The sequence below is a fragment of the Phacochoerus africanus genome, chromosome 2 (genome assembly GCF_016906955.1).
Source record: "Phacochoerus africanus isolate WHEZ1 chromosome 2, ROS_Pafr_v1, whole genome shotgun sequence".
In the NCBI taxonomy this organism is placed as follows: domain Eukaryota; kingdom Metazoa; phylum Chordata; class Mammalia; order Artiodactyla; family Suidae; genus Phacochoerus; species Phacochoerus africanus.
Genome location: NC_062545.1, coordinates 279,138,731 through 279,151,430, shown reverse-complemented (window position 1 = coordinate 279,151,430; position 12,700 = coordinate 279,138,731). Strand labels below are relative to the sequence as shown.

The 12,700-nt window shown below is 60.9% G+C and overlaps 2 protein-coding genes across 4 annotated transcripts; one reads left to right on the top strand and one right to left on the bottom strand.

Annotated features, from left to right (window-relative positions):
* Positions 1-1,275: 1,275 nt before the first annotated feature.
* CLIC3 (chloride intracellular channel 3) lies at positions 1,276-3,644 on the top strand. The gene is made up of 6 exons (XM_047769009.1): positions 1,276-1,353; positions 2,174-2,283; positions 2,366-2,491; positions 2,584-2,690; positions 2,767-2,942; positions 3,019-3,644. Exons 1-6 carry the CDS (start codon positions 1,318-1,320, stop codon positions 3,175-3,177), a joined length of 714 nt encoding a protein of 237 aa, XP_047624965.1. The 5' UTR covers positions 1,276-1,317; the 3' UTR covers positions 3,178-3,644.
* A 147-nt stretch (positions 3,645-3,791) lies between these two features.
* On the bottom strand, positions 3,792-5,338 carry PAXX (PAXX non-homologous end joining factor). Of its 3 annotated transcripts, XM_047769011.1 has the most exons (7): positions 5,154-5,338; positions 5,016-5,076; positions 4,726-4,775; positions 4,456-4,646; positions 4,294-4,365; positions 4,072-4,156; positions 3,792-3,993 (listed from the first exon to the last, which is right to left on the bottom strand). In XM_047769011.1, exons 1-7 carry the CDS (start codon positions 5,279-5,281, stop codon positions 3,954-3,956), a joined length of 627 nt encoding a protein of 208 aa, XP_047624967.1. In that variant the 5' UTR covers positions 5,282-5,338; the 3' UTR covers positions 3,792-3,953. The 3 variants fall into 3 exon arrangements, with proteins under 3 accessions (XP_047624967.1, XP_047624966.1, XP_047624968.1); XM_047769010.1 differs by having other exon boundaries at positions 3,792-4,156; XM_047769012.1 differs by lacking the exon at positions 4,726-4,775 and having other exon boundaries at positions 4,456-4,606.
* Positions 5,339-12,700: the final 7,362 nt, after the last annotated feature.

Sequence of the window (12,700 nt, the reverse complement as noted above, 5' to 3'; positions counted from 1 at the left end):
GGACGTCTCGATGGCTCCTGCTGTTTACCAGTGACAGCAACCCCCAGGAGCACATCCCCACCGCCTTGCTGGGAATGCGGTCGCCACATTTCTGCCCGTTGCAACCACAAACCGTGTCTTGTTCTGATTTGGTCTAGAAATAAGTGTTCAGCGAAACACACACTCGTGCATTCTGGTGGTGTTTCATTTCCTTCTTTCTGAGCTGGGTGACACCCCCGCCCCCCACCCCTGGTTGAGAAGCAGCCCCACGGCGGCGGCGGAAGGGAGGCGGGGGAGGGGAGGCCCAGGCTCCAGAGGGGAGCGGGGTGCCCAGCTCCACAGTCTGCTGAGGTCAGGCCCAGGCTCGCAGGGTGGCCTGTGCCAGGAGCCTTGACCGGGAGGGGCCCGAGCGAAGGGGTGGCGGGAGTCGGGAGGGAGGTGGGGGGTGGCAGCACCAGGCACTGGGCTGACAGAGGAAGGCGCTGGGCAGATCCCACTTGCCGCCACCAGGCGGCGCCGCGCACCCACGGCCCTTCCCGAGGCGCCCCTCCCCCAGGTGCGGGCCCCGGGGAGAGGGGGGTGGATGCGGCCAGGGGCCCCTTCTGGGGCAGGCAGGTGCAGTTTTGGGGCTGCCAACTCCTTTGACCTCCCCTGCCCTTTTCCTTCCAGTCCAGGGAGCGGGGGCGGGCGGGTCAGAGGTTGTGGCTTCTAACCCCCCCAGCGCGCCCTGGAAGGGTTCTTCCCCTTCCACCAGGTTAAGAGCAGAGGGGAAACCCGCCCGAGCCCACCAGGGAGGGGCAGGGCGTGGGGTCGGCGGGGGAAGGACGCCCGGGCCTGGCCCGCCCCTTTGGGCAGGTCTGGAACGCGGGCGCGCCCTCCACCTGACAGCTCGGTAGGTGGGCAGGGGCGGCGGGGGCGGGGGCGCGGGGGGCTTCAAGAGGCTCATCAGCGCCCTGGGAGGCGGCGAGGAAACAGGCCAGGGCCAGGCGGTTCGCGTCTCCCGCCTGCTCCTGGCTTTCTGGGCGGGTGCACGGCAGAGAGGGCTGTCGGGGCTCCGGTGGGGATGATCCTAGCTCAGAGCTACCCCTCCTAGGCTGGCACCCCTCTTTCCTGACTACCTCTGTCACACCGCCGCCCAGTCCCCCCGTGGAGGCACTCAGGTCCCCCCCCCACTCCACCCCTGCGGTCACACCCTCGCGCTGGGCACTGAGCCCTGGCAGCCTCCTCAAAGCCTAGGTGACTCCACAGGGCGGGCCCTGGGCTGGGGAGGGCGGGGCGCTCAGGGAGCTTTAAAGAGCTCCAGGTCCCACCCAGGCCCTGCTGCCCCGGCTCCCCACCATGGCCGAGACCGCCAAGCTCCAGCTGTTTGTCAAGGTGCTGGGCCGGGCTGGGCTGGGCTGGGGGGGGGGTCTCGGGAGGGGGCTCTGCGGGGCGCTGCTCTCCGGGGCAGGCTGAGGGGCAAGTCTCTGCACCCTTGCCTGCAGTAGGCTCAGGCTGTCCTCCCCAGGCTGGGGAAGGTGGGTGAAGTGGGGGTGGGGCAGGGGGGAGAAGTGCCGGGAGCCATTCCCAAAAGGGTCAGGGGTGGCTCCATCCTGATTCCCAGCCTCGATCTGGGCCAAAGCCCCTCGGAGGGGGTGCGCCAAGCAGGTTGCCAGAGGCCGAGGCCCAGTGGCGGTCGGGATCAATGCAGCAGCAGAGGGGGGCTGTGCCTGGCAGCCCCCTCGGTGCCAAGACCTGTGATCCCTGAGTGGGGGCTGCCAGGTCCTGGGCTCCTGCTGCCCGGGGAGCCCAGGGCAGTGAGATGCCCAGCTTGGCAGGGTGAATCACTCAGAAAACAGCTCACTCGGCCCACCCCACCCTTGCAACCAGTCTTCGGGGCCTGGTGCCCAGGGGCCTGGCCTCTGCTCAGGCTCTGAAGATAAGGGTTGAGGGGCTGAGCCCCGGAGCCAGGGTTTCCTCCCACCCCAAACCCTTGCCCTGGCAGCCTCCAGGCTCTCAGCGGCTCAGCAGCCCTCCCACCTCTCAGGGACCAAGTCAAGGGCCCCCAGCGGCCACTTGTCAGGCCGTGCCCAACGGAGGTGCAGCCCTGGCCTCGCTTCAGCCTCTTGGCAGTGGGAGGCCAGGTCTCCCCCAGCCTGGCAGCAGCATTCCTGGGGTGGCTCCCTGCCCTGACACCCCTCCTCTCCCCGGCCAGGCGAGCGAGGACGGCGAGAGCGTGGGCCACTGTCCTTCGTGTCAGAGGCTCTTCATGATCCTACTCCTCAAGGGCGTGCCCTTCACCCTCACCACCGTGGACACCCGCAGGTGGGCCCCTGCCCCGGGAAGCCCCCCGGCCTCAGCCCTCCTCAGGCTGGCCAGCCGCTTCCCTCCCGCCTTGTGCCCGCAGGTGCCCAGATGTGCTGAAGGACTTTGCCCCGGGCTCACAGCTGCCCATCCTGCTCTACGACGGTGAAGCCAAAACGGACACACTGCAGATCGAGGAGTTTCTGGAGGAGACGCTGGGCCCCCCAGAGTGAGGGGCGGGGGGGGGGGGGGGAGCGGGAGGCACAGAGATGGGTGTCCCCGGAAAGGCAGCACGGGTCTGACTGGCACCCTCCTCCCCAGATTCCCCAGCCTGGCCCCCAGATACCGAGAGTCCACGGCCGCGGGCAACGATGTCTTCCACAAATTCTCTGCCTTCATCAAGAACCCGCTGCCCGCGCAGGACGACGGTGAGGAGGGTCTGGAGCCCCGGGAGGCCGGGGGAGTGGCGCCCCAGGCCCTGACCTCGCCGTCCCCCCGCCCCAGCCCTATACCAGCAGCTGCTGCGCGCCCTCGCCAAGCTGGACGGCTACCTGCGCGCGCCCCTGGAGCACGAGCTGGCGCGGGAGCCGCAGCTGCGCGAGTCCCGCCGCCGCTTTCTGGACGGCGACCAGCTCACGCTGGCGGACTGCGGCCTGCTGCCCAAGCTGCACGTCGTGAACGTGAGCGCCGGAGGGACGGGACGGGACGGGCGGGTCGGACCCCGGAGGAGACCCTGACCGCGCCCTCCGCCCGCAGACGGTGTGCTCGCACTTCCGCCAGGCGCCCATCCCCGCGGAGCTGCGTGGCGTCTGCCGCTACCTGGACAGCGCCCTGCAGGAGAAAGAGTTCAAGTACACGTGTCCGCACAGCGCCGAGATCCTGGCGGCCTACCGGCCCGCCGTGCGCCCCCGCTAGCGCCCGCCTCCGCCGCCACGGCGCCCACTCCCCCGCAGCCCCATACAGGCATCGCCTAAATGTGTGTGTAGGGACGTCCCGGCCCCCAGGCCCGCAATGTCTGCCACCCCCAACTGCCACTGTGAGCCGCGCCGCCTCACACCACAGCCCAGGACAGGCAGAGCGCCCGGTCTGCGGTCCGCCTGCCCAGAGAGCGGGCGCGGTCAGGGATGGCGTCAGGGATGCAGGGACTGGATTGGGCTCCCAAACCAGTCAGGCCAGGGCGGGGCGGCAGGACGGCCGAGGAGGGTGGGAGCTGGGCCCCGGCTGGGCAAGGGCGGGCCTCCATTCCTCAGTTCTGCCCCAGGTGGCAGGCAGGCAGGCAGGCCACCCCCATCTCCCACAGGACCTTCTGAGTTCATCTGCGTGGGGCCTGCATCAGCGAGGCAGGGCTCCAGCCTCTCGGCGGCCCCGCCCCGCCCGGCACAGCCCTCCCAGCTCCTGGGCTGGCCAGGCAGGAGCAGGCCACCAGGGAGCAGAGCCTCGGGCACCTGTTTAGGTGCTGCAGCCCGTGCCCAGATGGCAGGCGGGGGAATCCCCGAGCCCTCTCCCGGAGCCGGAGCCCAGCCATGACCTCGGCCAGATAAGATGTTTATTGGCTGGGGAAGGGGCTAGGGGAGCAGGTGTTTTCGTGCCAGGCAGCAGGATGGGCAGGCGCCAGTGGCAGGGCCTCAGGGGCTGCCCCTCCTCTCACGGACAGACTCCTGAGGGCCCTGACCGCACTCTTTGCTGCGCCGTCAGGGGTCATCGAAGTCTACACCACCAGCGGGTTTCTTCCTGGGAGAGAAGAGGGGGTGACACTATGGGGGTGGAGGGGCTAAACCCTGGGCACAGGAGGCAAGGGTGGCGGGGCACCTCTTGAAGCCGGGGTTGATGAGAGACTCTCCTGGGCACCGTCTCTTGACCCCAGGTCCAGGGCCACCTCTCTGAGGATCCAGGTCTGGGGGAAACAGGAAGGGGGGGAGGCTCCTGAATCCAGCGGGATCCGGGGGCCACACACATAGATCCTTCCTCTGGAAGCTGAGCCTTGCTCTGGGGAAACCGAGCCCCAGTCCAAGTCCTGGTAACAGGCCTTACCTGGCAAGAAGTGCTGAGAGCCCACCTGCCAGGGGCTCTTGCGGGGGCTGGTGGCTGTCTCCTCTGCAGCAGCTGGGGGAAAGCAGAAATGGAGGCGCGGGCAGGGGGACCCGAGAGAAGATGTGAGACCCCCCCCACCCCCCCACCGCCACCCCCGCTTACCTGCCAGCTGCCGCTCCAAGCTGCACACGCGCTCTGCCAGGCCCAGTGTCAGTGCCCGCAACCTGGAGGCTGCCTCCAGGCCGGGCACCTTGGAGAGGTCAAAGTCCAGCGGTGAGGGCCCCCCCGAGAGGGTCAGGGATGCCCTGTCGTCCTGGAAGGTGAGAGTCACAGCTTGCTGCTCACAGGCTGCCCTACGAAAGGAGGGGACCTGAGTGCCGTGGGCAGACCCACTCGCTCCCCCCGACCCTTCCTCCCTGCTCAGGGGCTCACCTGAAGCGGGGGGTGATGTCTTCAGCCGCACTCAGGCCAAAACGGGCTTTCTACGGGGCACAGGGACTGGTCACCAGGTGCCTGGGACCCTAGAACCACTGGGGACACCCCAAATCTGCCCGACCCAGAGCCGCGCGGGACCGATTTTGGGACTAGAGCTACAGAGCTGTGGGAAGGGCGGACTCAGACCCTTCCGGGGGGGGGTCCCAGACCCTTCGATCCCATAGGCGGGCAGCGCTGCCGTGTGGGGTGCTGGGGGCGACCGGCTGTCCGGAAGCCCCGTTACCCACGAGGGCCGCCAGGCTCTCCGGCGTGAAGCAGGTGCTCCAAAGCTCCGCGGCGTCCGTCACACTGCGAGAGAGACGGGCCGTCAGGCGGCCCGCACAGCTGCGGGCACCCCTCACCGCCCCGCAGGCCCCGCTACTCACTAGAGGTTGAAACCGCCACGTCCCCCGGCCCCACTTCCCTCCCCCTCGCAGTAGCACACGAAGCGCGGGGGTCCAGGGCCCGGCGGCAGCGTACAGAGCGGCGGCGGCGGCAGGGGCGGCGGCACCATGGCACTTAGGCGGACGGAGGGACCCGGCGGGCACCGCCGTGGGCCTAGGGCGCCTGCGCGAGTGGAGGGCTTCCGGCGCGGGGGCGGGGCCTGCGCCGGAGGGCGGGCTTGGGGGTGGGGCAGAGGCGAGCGGGGTCCACCGGGTCTGCACGGGGCGGGGCTTAGGGTCCCGGGCTCGCGGGGTGGGCGGGGCTCACCAGGAGGGGCTTAGTTACGAGGCGGTGCCTGAGCCGGTGGAGGCGGGGCTTCGCGCTCGGGGCGGGGCTCCCGGGCTGACCAGTCCTGAGGGCCTTTCCCCCGTGACCGGGGCTGCGCAGCGCGGTCCCCTTGGGTGCTCCCTGGGGCCTTATCCACGGCTGAGTCCTGGGTTCCCCCCTTCACGTAAACCCTGGCCGGGCGCAGGCCCCAGCAGCCACCGCTCAGGCCTCAGATTGCTTTGACCCCCTTGCTGGTCCCTGCGGCTTCCCCCTGTCCTCTGCTTCCCATGGTCACCTGCAACAGGTCAGAACACGAAAGTGAATAAAGCATGGCGCCAGTGCAGAAGGCCTCCCCACTCGTTCATCCATTCCACCGTGTTTACCCAGCTCCTCCTCTTTGCCGCGGGACCGCTTCATCCACCGACAAGGGCTCTGATCTCCTGGGGCTTGCGAGAGCTCATAAACGAAACATGAAATTCTCAGGTCCTCACAAGTGCCTGTTTGAGCTGAGACCTGGCAGAAGAGAGGGATGGAGCATGGAGTGTGCCAGGCAAGGGGGTGCCAGGCAGGGGGCAGCTACTAAAGAAGCCCCACAGTGGACACAGCATTTGTGCTCCGGGCTTGGCAAGAAGGCCAGGGTGACCACTCCGTGGCCATAGGGAGGGTGGCAGATGGGTTTGTAGGCTATGGTAACCTGCACTTCAAGTATGCCTGCAGCCAAGCCTGCCCCACAGGCCACCTTCTCCTGTTTCACGGCCCTCAGCCACCCCCACCCCACTCTACCTGGTGCCTCAGGATCTTTGCATATGCTGCTGCCTCTGCCGGGCTCACCCTTTCCCAGAGGCACCTGCTCCCTTCAGGTCTTTACTCAAAAGTCACCTGCTCAGTGAGGCTCTCCCTGTAGTTTTTGTTTTGTTTTGTTTTGTTTTTTGTTTTGCTTTTTAGGGCCGCACCTGCAGCATATGGAAGTTCCCAGGCTAGGTGCTGAATTGGAGCTGCCGCTGCCGGCCTACACCGCAGCCACAGCAACACCAGATCCAAGCTGCGTCTACGACCTACACCACAGCTCACAGCAATGCTGGATCCTTAACCCACTGAGCGAGGCCAGGGATCGAACTGGCAACCTCACGGTTCCTAGTCGGATTCGTTTCCACTGCGCCACAATGGCAACGCCTCCCTGCCGTTTTATACACAATTTCGATACACTATCCTGCATCTCATGTCCTCTCTCCTCATTGATTTACTTGCTTTCCAAGTGAATTGCTATATAAAGTGCATTCTGATTGACGGGTTGTGGCAGCGGACTCTAAGATGGCCCAACCCTGCCTGCCGCTGAGTTCTCACCTTTGTGCAGCTCCCCCGGACTGAGTAACTGGCTTCTAGCCGATGGAACACCGCGGAATATGGGCTGTCACTGCTTTCTTCCTCTGGAATTGCTCACCATGACATGCGGCCGCTCTGTGGAGAATCCATGTGGCAAAGGACCGCGGCCTGGCCAACAACCAGTGGGACACAGGTCCCCTCCCAGCCCAGCCCCAGCCAGTGGCTTGATGGCAGCCTTGCAAGATCTCGGCCAGAGCGCCCAGCACCAGAGTCCTGATGCCCCGACCTGGGAGGCAGCACATGCTTGTTGTTTTAAGCCCCTGAGTTTGGGGATAATCCATTTGTCAGCCGTAGGCACGAATGCGGTCGTTTTTCTTCTTCATTCCCATTTCCCCAGGAGGTCCACATGGCAGGACTTTCGGTCTGTGTTATTTGCCACCGTATCTTCAGGGTGGCCTCAGGGCCTAACTCATAACGATTGCAAAAGAATGAACGCAGAGCTGGGGGAGGATGTAAGCGGGGGTGGGGTGGGGAGTGGCACTTCTGCCTCATGCTTTGGAGCCCACGTTGAGCGCCTTGAGGGGAGGGCACCGAGGGCTGCTGAGGTCCTCGGGGCAGAGCCGATGAAGGCCGGGCCAGGGGCTCAGAGTGGAGGGGGAGAGAGGTGGGGAGGGAGGCACCAAGGCGGATCCCGGCCTTTGCGGGGGGTGGGGGGGGTGGAAGTGCCCCTCACAAGACGAGGGGGCCAGGGCGTGTGCACCCTCCGTCATGTGACTTCTGCTGGAGAGGAGAAGCTGCCGTGGACACAGACTCTCGTCCAGAGGACGCGAGTGTGGCGTCCCCAGCCTGTGGGGCCGCCTTGGACGCTCCAGGCACCGTGCTCAGGCCCTGGCAAACGCGCCGAGGGAGAACGTGGCAGCCTTTACATGACCTCCGGGGAGTTCCCGCCGTGGTTCAGTGGTTGACGTACCTGACTGCTATCCATGAGGACAAGGGTTCGATCCCTGGCCTTGCTCAGTGGGTGAAGGGACCGGCATTGCCGTGAGCTGTGGTGTAGTTTGAAGACACGGCTGGGATCCGGTGTTGCTGTGGCTGTAGTGGAGGCCGGCAGCCACAGCTCCAATTGGACCCCTCGCCTGGGAACCTCCATGTGCCTTGGGTGCGGCCCTAAAAGGCAAAAGAACAAAAAACCAAACAAGCAAACAACTTCCTCTAGGAGTTCTCATTGTGGTTTAGCGGGTTAAGAATCTGACTAGTATCCATGAGGATGCAGGTTTGATCCCCAACCTAAAACAATAAACGACCAGTAATTTTGCTAGGAAAACAGGTTTATTTGAGAACAGCAAAGAATCGCAATTCAGGACAAGCCATCTAGAACCACAGGCAGGTCTGAAGAACAAAGGAGAGGAAGTTCTTTTGCAGAGGAGAGGCAGGGGTAGGGAGGTGCTCTAAACAGAGCCCAGTGTTTCCCTGGAGGCTCAGTGGGTCAAGGATCTGGCATTGCCACTGCCGTGGCTCTGGTTGCTACTGTGGTGCGGGTTCCATCCCTGGCCCCCGGAACATCCGTATGCCTCAGGCACGGCCAAAAAATAAAATAAAATAAAGAGGCCATCGGAGGAGCTCCCGTGTGGCTCAGCAGTAGAGAACCTCACTAGTATCCATGAGGATGTGGGTTCAATCCCTGGCCCCACTCAGTGAGTTAAAGATCCAGCATTGCCGTGAGCTGCGGTGTAGGTCACAGACGCGGCTGGGATCTGGCATTGCTGTGGCTGAGGTGTAGACCGGCAGGAAGAGGAGTCCACTGGAGGAAACTGGGAGTTGGACGTGTGGTGGCTTTTCAGTGGCTGACCTGTAAGAGTCTCTCAGTGGCTGAGCTCCCCCTGGCCTCCCAACTCCATTTTATTTTTATTTATTTATTTATTTATTTATTTATTTATTTATTTATCTTTTTGCCATTTCCTGGGCTGCTCCCGTGGCATAGGGAGGTTCCCAGGCTAGGGGTCCAATCGGAGCTGTAGCTGCCAGCCTACGCCAGAGCCACAGCAACTCGGGATCCGAGCCGCGTCTGCAACCTACGTCACAGCTCAGGGCAACGCCGGATCCTTAACCCACTGAGCAAGGCCAGGGACCGAACCCACATCTTCATGGGTCTTAGTCGGATTCGTTAACCACTGTGCCACGACGGGAACTCCCCGACTCCGTTTTAAATGAGGTTTCTGTTCATCAATCTTTACATTTCCCACCTCCTTCCTTCGTTAATTTTATGTTATGTTATTTATTTATTCTACCTTTTGCCACAGCATGCAGCAGCTCGATGGGGGATCTCAATTCCCAGACCAGGGACTGAACCCAGGCTGCAGCAGTGAAAGTGCCTATTCCTAACCACTGGACCACAGGGAGCGCTTAGGTTTCTCCTCTTTGATGGAGAGCTTTCTCTAGAAGCACTGCTGATCAGCACAGGCTTTTGGTTTTTTTTTCCTGCATTTGGTGACTTATTGTCCCTTGATGCCAGGAAGGACTTTTCCTGGGTGTCGTGTCCCGCGTGGAAAAGAAAGCCCACAGGTTGGAAACCTGTGGAGGTGGAATTCGAGTACCGAGGAGGAGGGGGGGCGCTCTCAGGGCTCCCCTTCAGGGCCTGTCTTCGTGCACATATTGAGCGCTCGGGAAGTCCTTCTGGGGTATACGTCGTTTGGTTTGAACTTTATGCTCATTAGAGCAGACATCCTGCCGCCTGTCAGACGTCAGCTGTACATCGGCCTTCACCACGGAAAAGGGAGGAGGAGGAACCCCTGTCCAAGTACCAAGGACATTTTCCGCAGAACCAGAACGAAGTGTTTGGAAGTACGAAAGACCCAGAATAGTCAGATATTCTGAGAAAGAAAAATGGAGCTGGAGGAATCGGGCTCCCTGACCTAAGGCTATACCACAAAGCTACGGTCATCAAAACCGTATGGCACTGGCACAAAGACAGAAATATAGGTCGTGGAACAGGACAGAAAGCCCAGAATTCAACCCACGCACCTACAGCCAACTCCTCTGCGACAAAGGAGGCAGGAATATACAAGGGAGAAAGGACAGCTTGTTCAATGAGTGGTGCTGGGAAAACGGGACAGCCACAGGGAAAAGAATGAAATGAGAACACTCCCTGACACCAGACACGAAAATCAACTCCAAATGGATGAAAGAGCTAGTCAGAAGACCAGACACTATCAAACTCCCAGAGGAAAACAGAGGCCGAACACTCTCTGACATAAACCAGAGCAATATCTTCTCAGATCCACTTCTTAGAGTCGTGGCAAAAATAAATAAATAATAGGACTTAACCAAACTTAAAAGTTTCTGCACACCAAGGAAATCCTAAAGAAAACAAAAAGACAACCCACAGAATGGGAGAAAATATTTGTAAACGAAGCGATTGACAAGGGATTCATCTCGAAAATGTACCAACACCTTCTGCAGCTCCAGACCAAAGAAACAAACAACCCCACCAAAATGGGCTAAGATCTCAACAGACGGTTCTCCAAAGACGCCATGCAGGTGGCCAAGAAACCCATGGGAAGATGCTCAGCATCACTCATCCTTAGAGAGATGCACATCAAAACCACTCGGAGGTACCACCTTCCACCCGCCGGAATGGCCAGCATCCAAAAGTCTGCAAACAATCAGTGCCCGAGAGGGTGTGGAGAAAAAGGAACCCCGTTACACTGTGGGTGGGAATGTAAATTGGTGCAACCACCTGTGGAAAGCAGTATGGAGAGTCCTCAGAAAACTAAACATAGAACTAACTACCATTTTGATCCAGCAATCCCACTCCTGGGCGTCTATCCAGAGAAAACCACGACTCACAAAGACACATGTCCTCCAATGCTCATGGCAGCACTATTTGCAGTAGCCAAGACAGGGAAACAACCTCAATGTCCATCGACAGAGGCGTGGATCCAGAAGAGGTGGTTCATAGACACCAGGGAATATGACTCCGCCATCCAAAGGAATGAAATACTGGCATCTGCAGCAACATGGATGGACCTGGAAATTCTCGTGCCAAGTGGAGTCAGTCAGGCAGTGAGACACCAACATCCCATGCTCTCACTCACAGGTGGCCTCTACGACAAGGACACCATGAACGCCTTCGCAGAAGAGAAACAGACTCACAGACCTCGAAAAACGTATGGTTTCCGAAGGAGACAGTTCGGGGGGTGGCGGGATGCGCTGGGGGTTTGGGAAGGAAATGCAATCAAATTGGGTTGTGATGATGGTTGTACACCTATGAATGTAATTGAGTAATAAAAAATGCTCTATATATTTTTTAAAGGAGGAGGAGGAGGAAGAAGGGGAGGAGAGCGCATTACCCGACTGCTTAGAATGTCCGCTTTGAAGACAGGAATAAATGCCCCCTGCTGCCCACTCCCCTCTCCCACGACACCAACGCTAGAATTCCTTCAAAGATGAGATTCCTGCTCAGACTCCAAGGTCGTGCTAACCTGCCGTGTATCTGCTAATCCATTAGGAATCATCAGAGAAGGACACCTACCCCTGTCGAGTTTGATGTTTATTTGTTGTTCTGACAAGATATAAAACTGTGGTTCAGGCACCCAGCATGGAGCCGGGTGGCCGTTGTGGATGTGGTTTCCGACAGTTCCTGCCTCCCCCGAGGCCTTGGATTTTCTGAGCTGTATCAGACTCAGGGACGCCACCAGCTGCTCTCAAAACAGTATCTGCCAGCCGCCACCAGCTGCAGCCTTACGGTCTCAAGTTCTCCCAGGTAACTGCGCATTCGAGACCTAACCCATCCCTGCTTAACAAGCATCCGTACATCTTGCCTGCTCCAATCCTAATTCTTGACAAACAGCTTGTATAACTTTGCAATTTTGCCTATATAAGCCTCTCGCATTTTGTAGCCTGGGACACACACAGGTCAAGGGCTTCTTAGATCTGTTTCCTGGGCTGCAACCCTCAGTTTAACTCAAAGAAAAGTTTTCTATTCCTACTGTTGATGAGAATAATCAAAAACCAATCTGAGTGGATTGAAAGAGGGTTGGGGAAAAAACGACATTGATTAGGGAAAAAAAAAAAAAGACGAGTTCCCCAGTGGCCTAGCAGTTAAGGATTGTGGCCGAAACAAAACGCGCACACGCAGAGGAAAAAAAAAAGAGGGAGGGGGAGGAGAGCCCCTGCAGCTCCTCAGAGCAGGGCCTGGGGCTCCGAGGACGCCGGGAAGCCTGGTTAGAGGGCGCAAGGTGCCCCAGTGCTCAAGCTTGTCACAGTCCTTTTCCCCAGTGTCCTGGCTCTTTGCAATAATAGCCGTGGGGCCGATCCGGGGGCCTTTGCTGGCCACCTAAGGACTTTGGCCTGTCCTCTCAGTGGGACGGGACCCGCGGAGGCAGTGGGGCGCAGAGGAGGGCAGGAACCCGCGGATCTTAGATGCGCACCCCTGCCCTGGGCTCCCGGGTGGAGAACTGGCTGAGGGCTGCCCCCGTGTGGCCAGAGAGGGGATTGCGGGACAGGAAGAGCCAGGGCTGCTTTGCAGGTGCTGGGGGAGGAGCCTTTCTGGGTCCAGAGGGGCCCTGGGGGGCCGCCCTGCCCCAGGGGAGCCTCCCTGGTTAGGAAGGGTGTCCATGAGGCCATGAAGGGCAAACCGGCCCCTCTTCATTCCAGATCCTCCCCAGGGGGCCGGGGTGGGGGCGGGGACACTCAGTAGGGAGAGACGGGGGCCCACTGGAGGGTCGACCACCCCCCTGCCGACAGCCCACCCCCACCTCGAATCCCTGCTCTGGGGCACTTTCTACTCCTTCTCCTATGGAGGCTGAGTGACAACTGACAGCTCAGGAGCAATAGATCAAAGGCTTTATCACCAGTCTCTGCAGACACCTCCCTAGGTGGGAGGGAGGGTGGGAGGGGC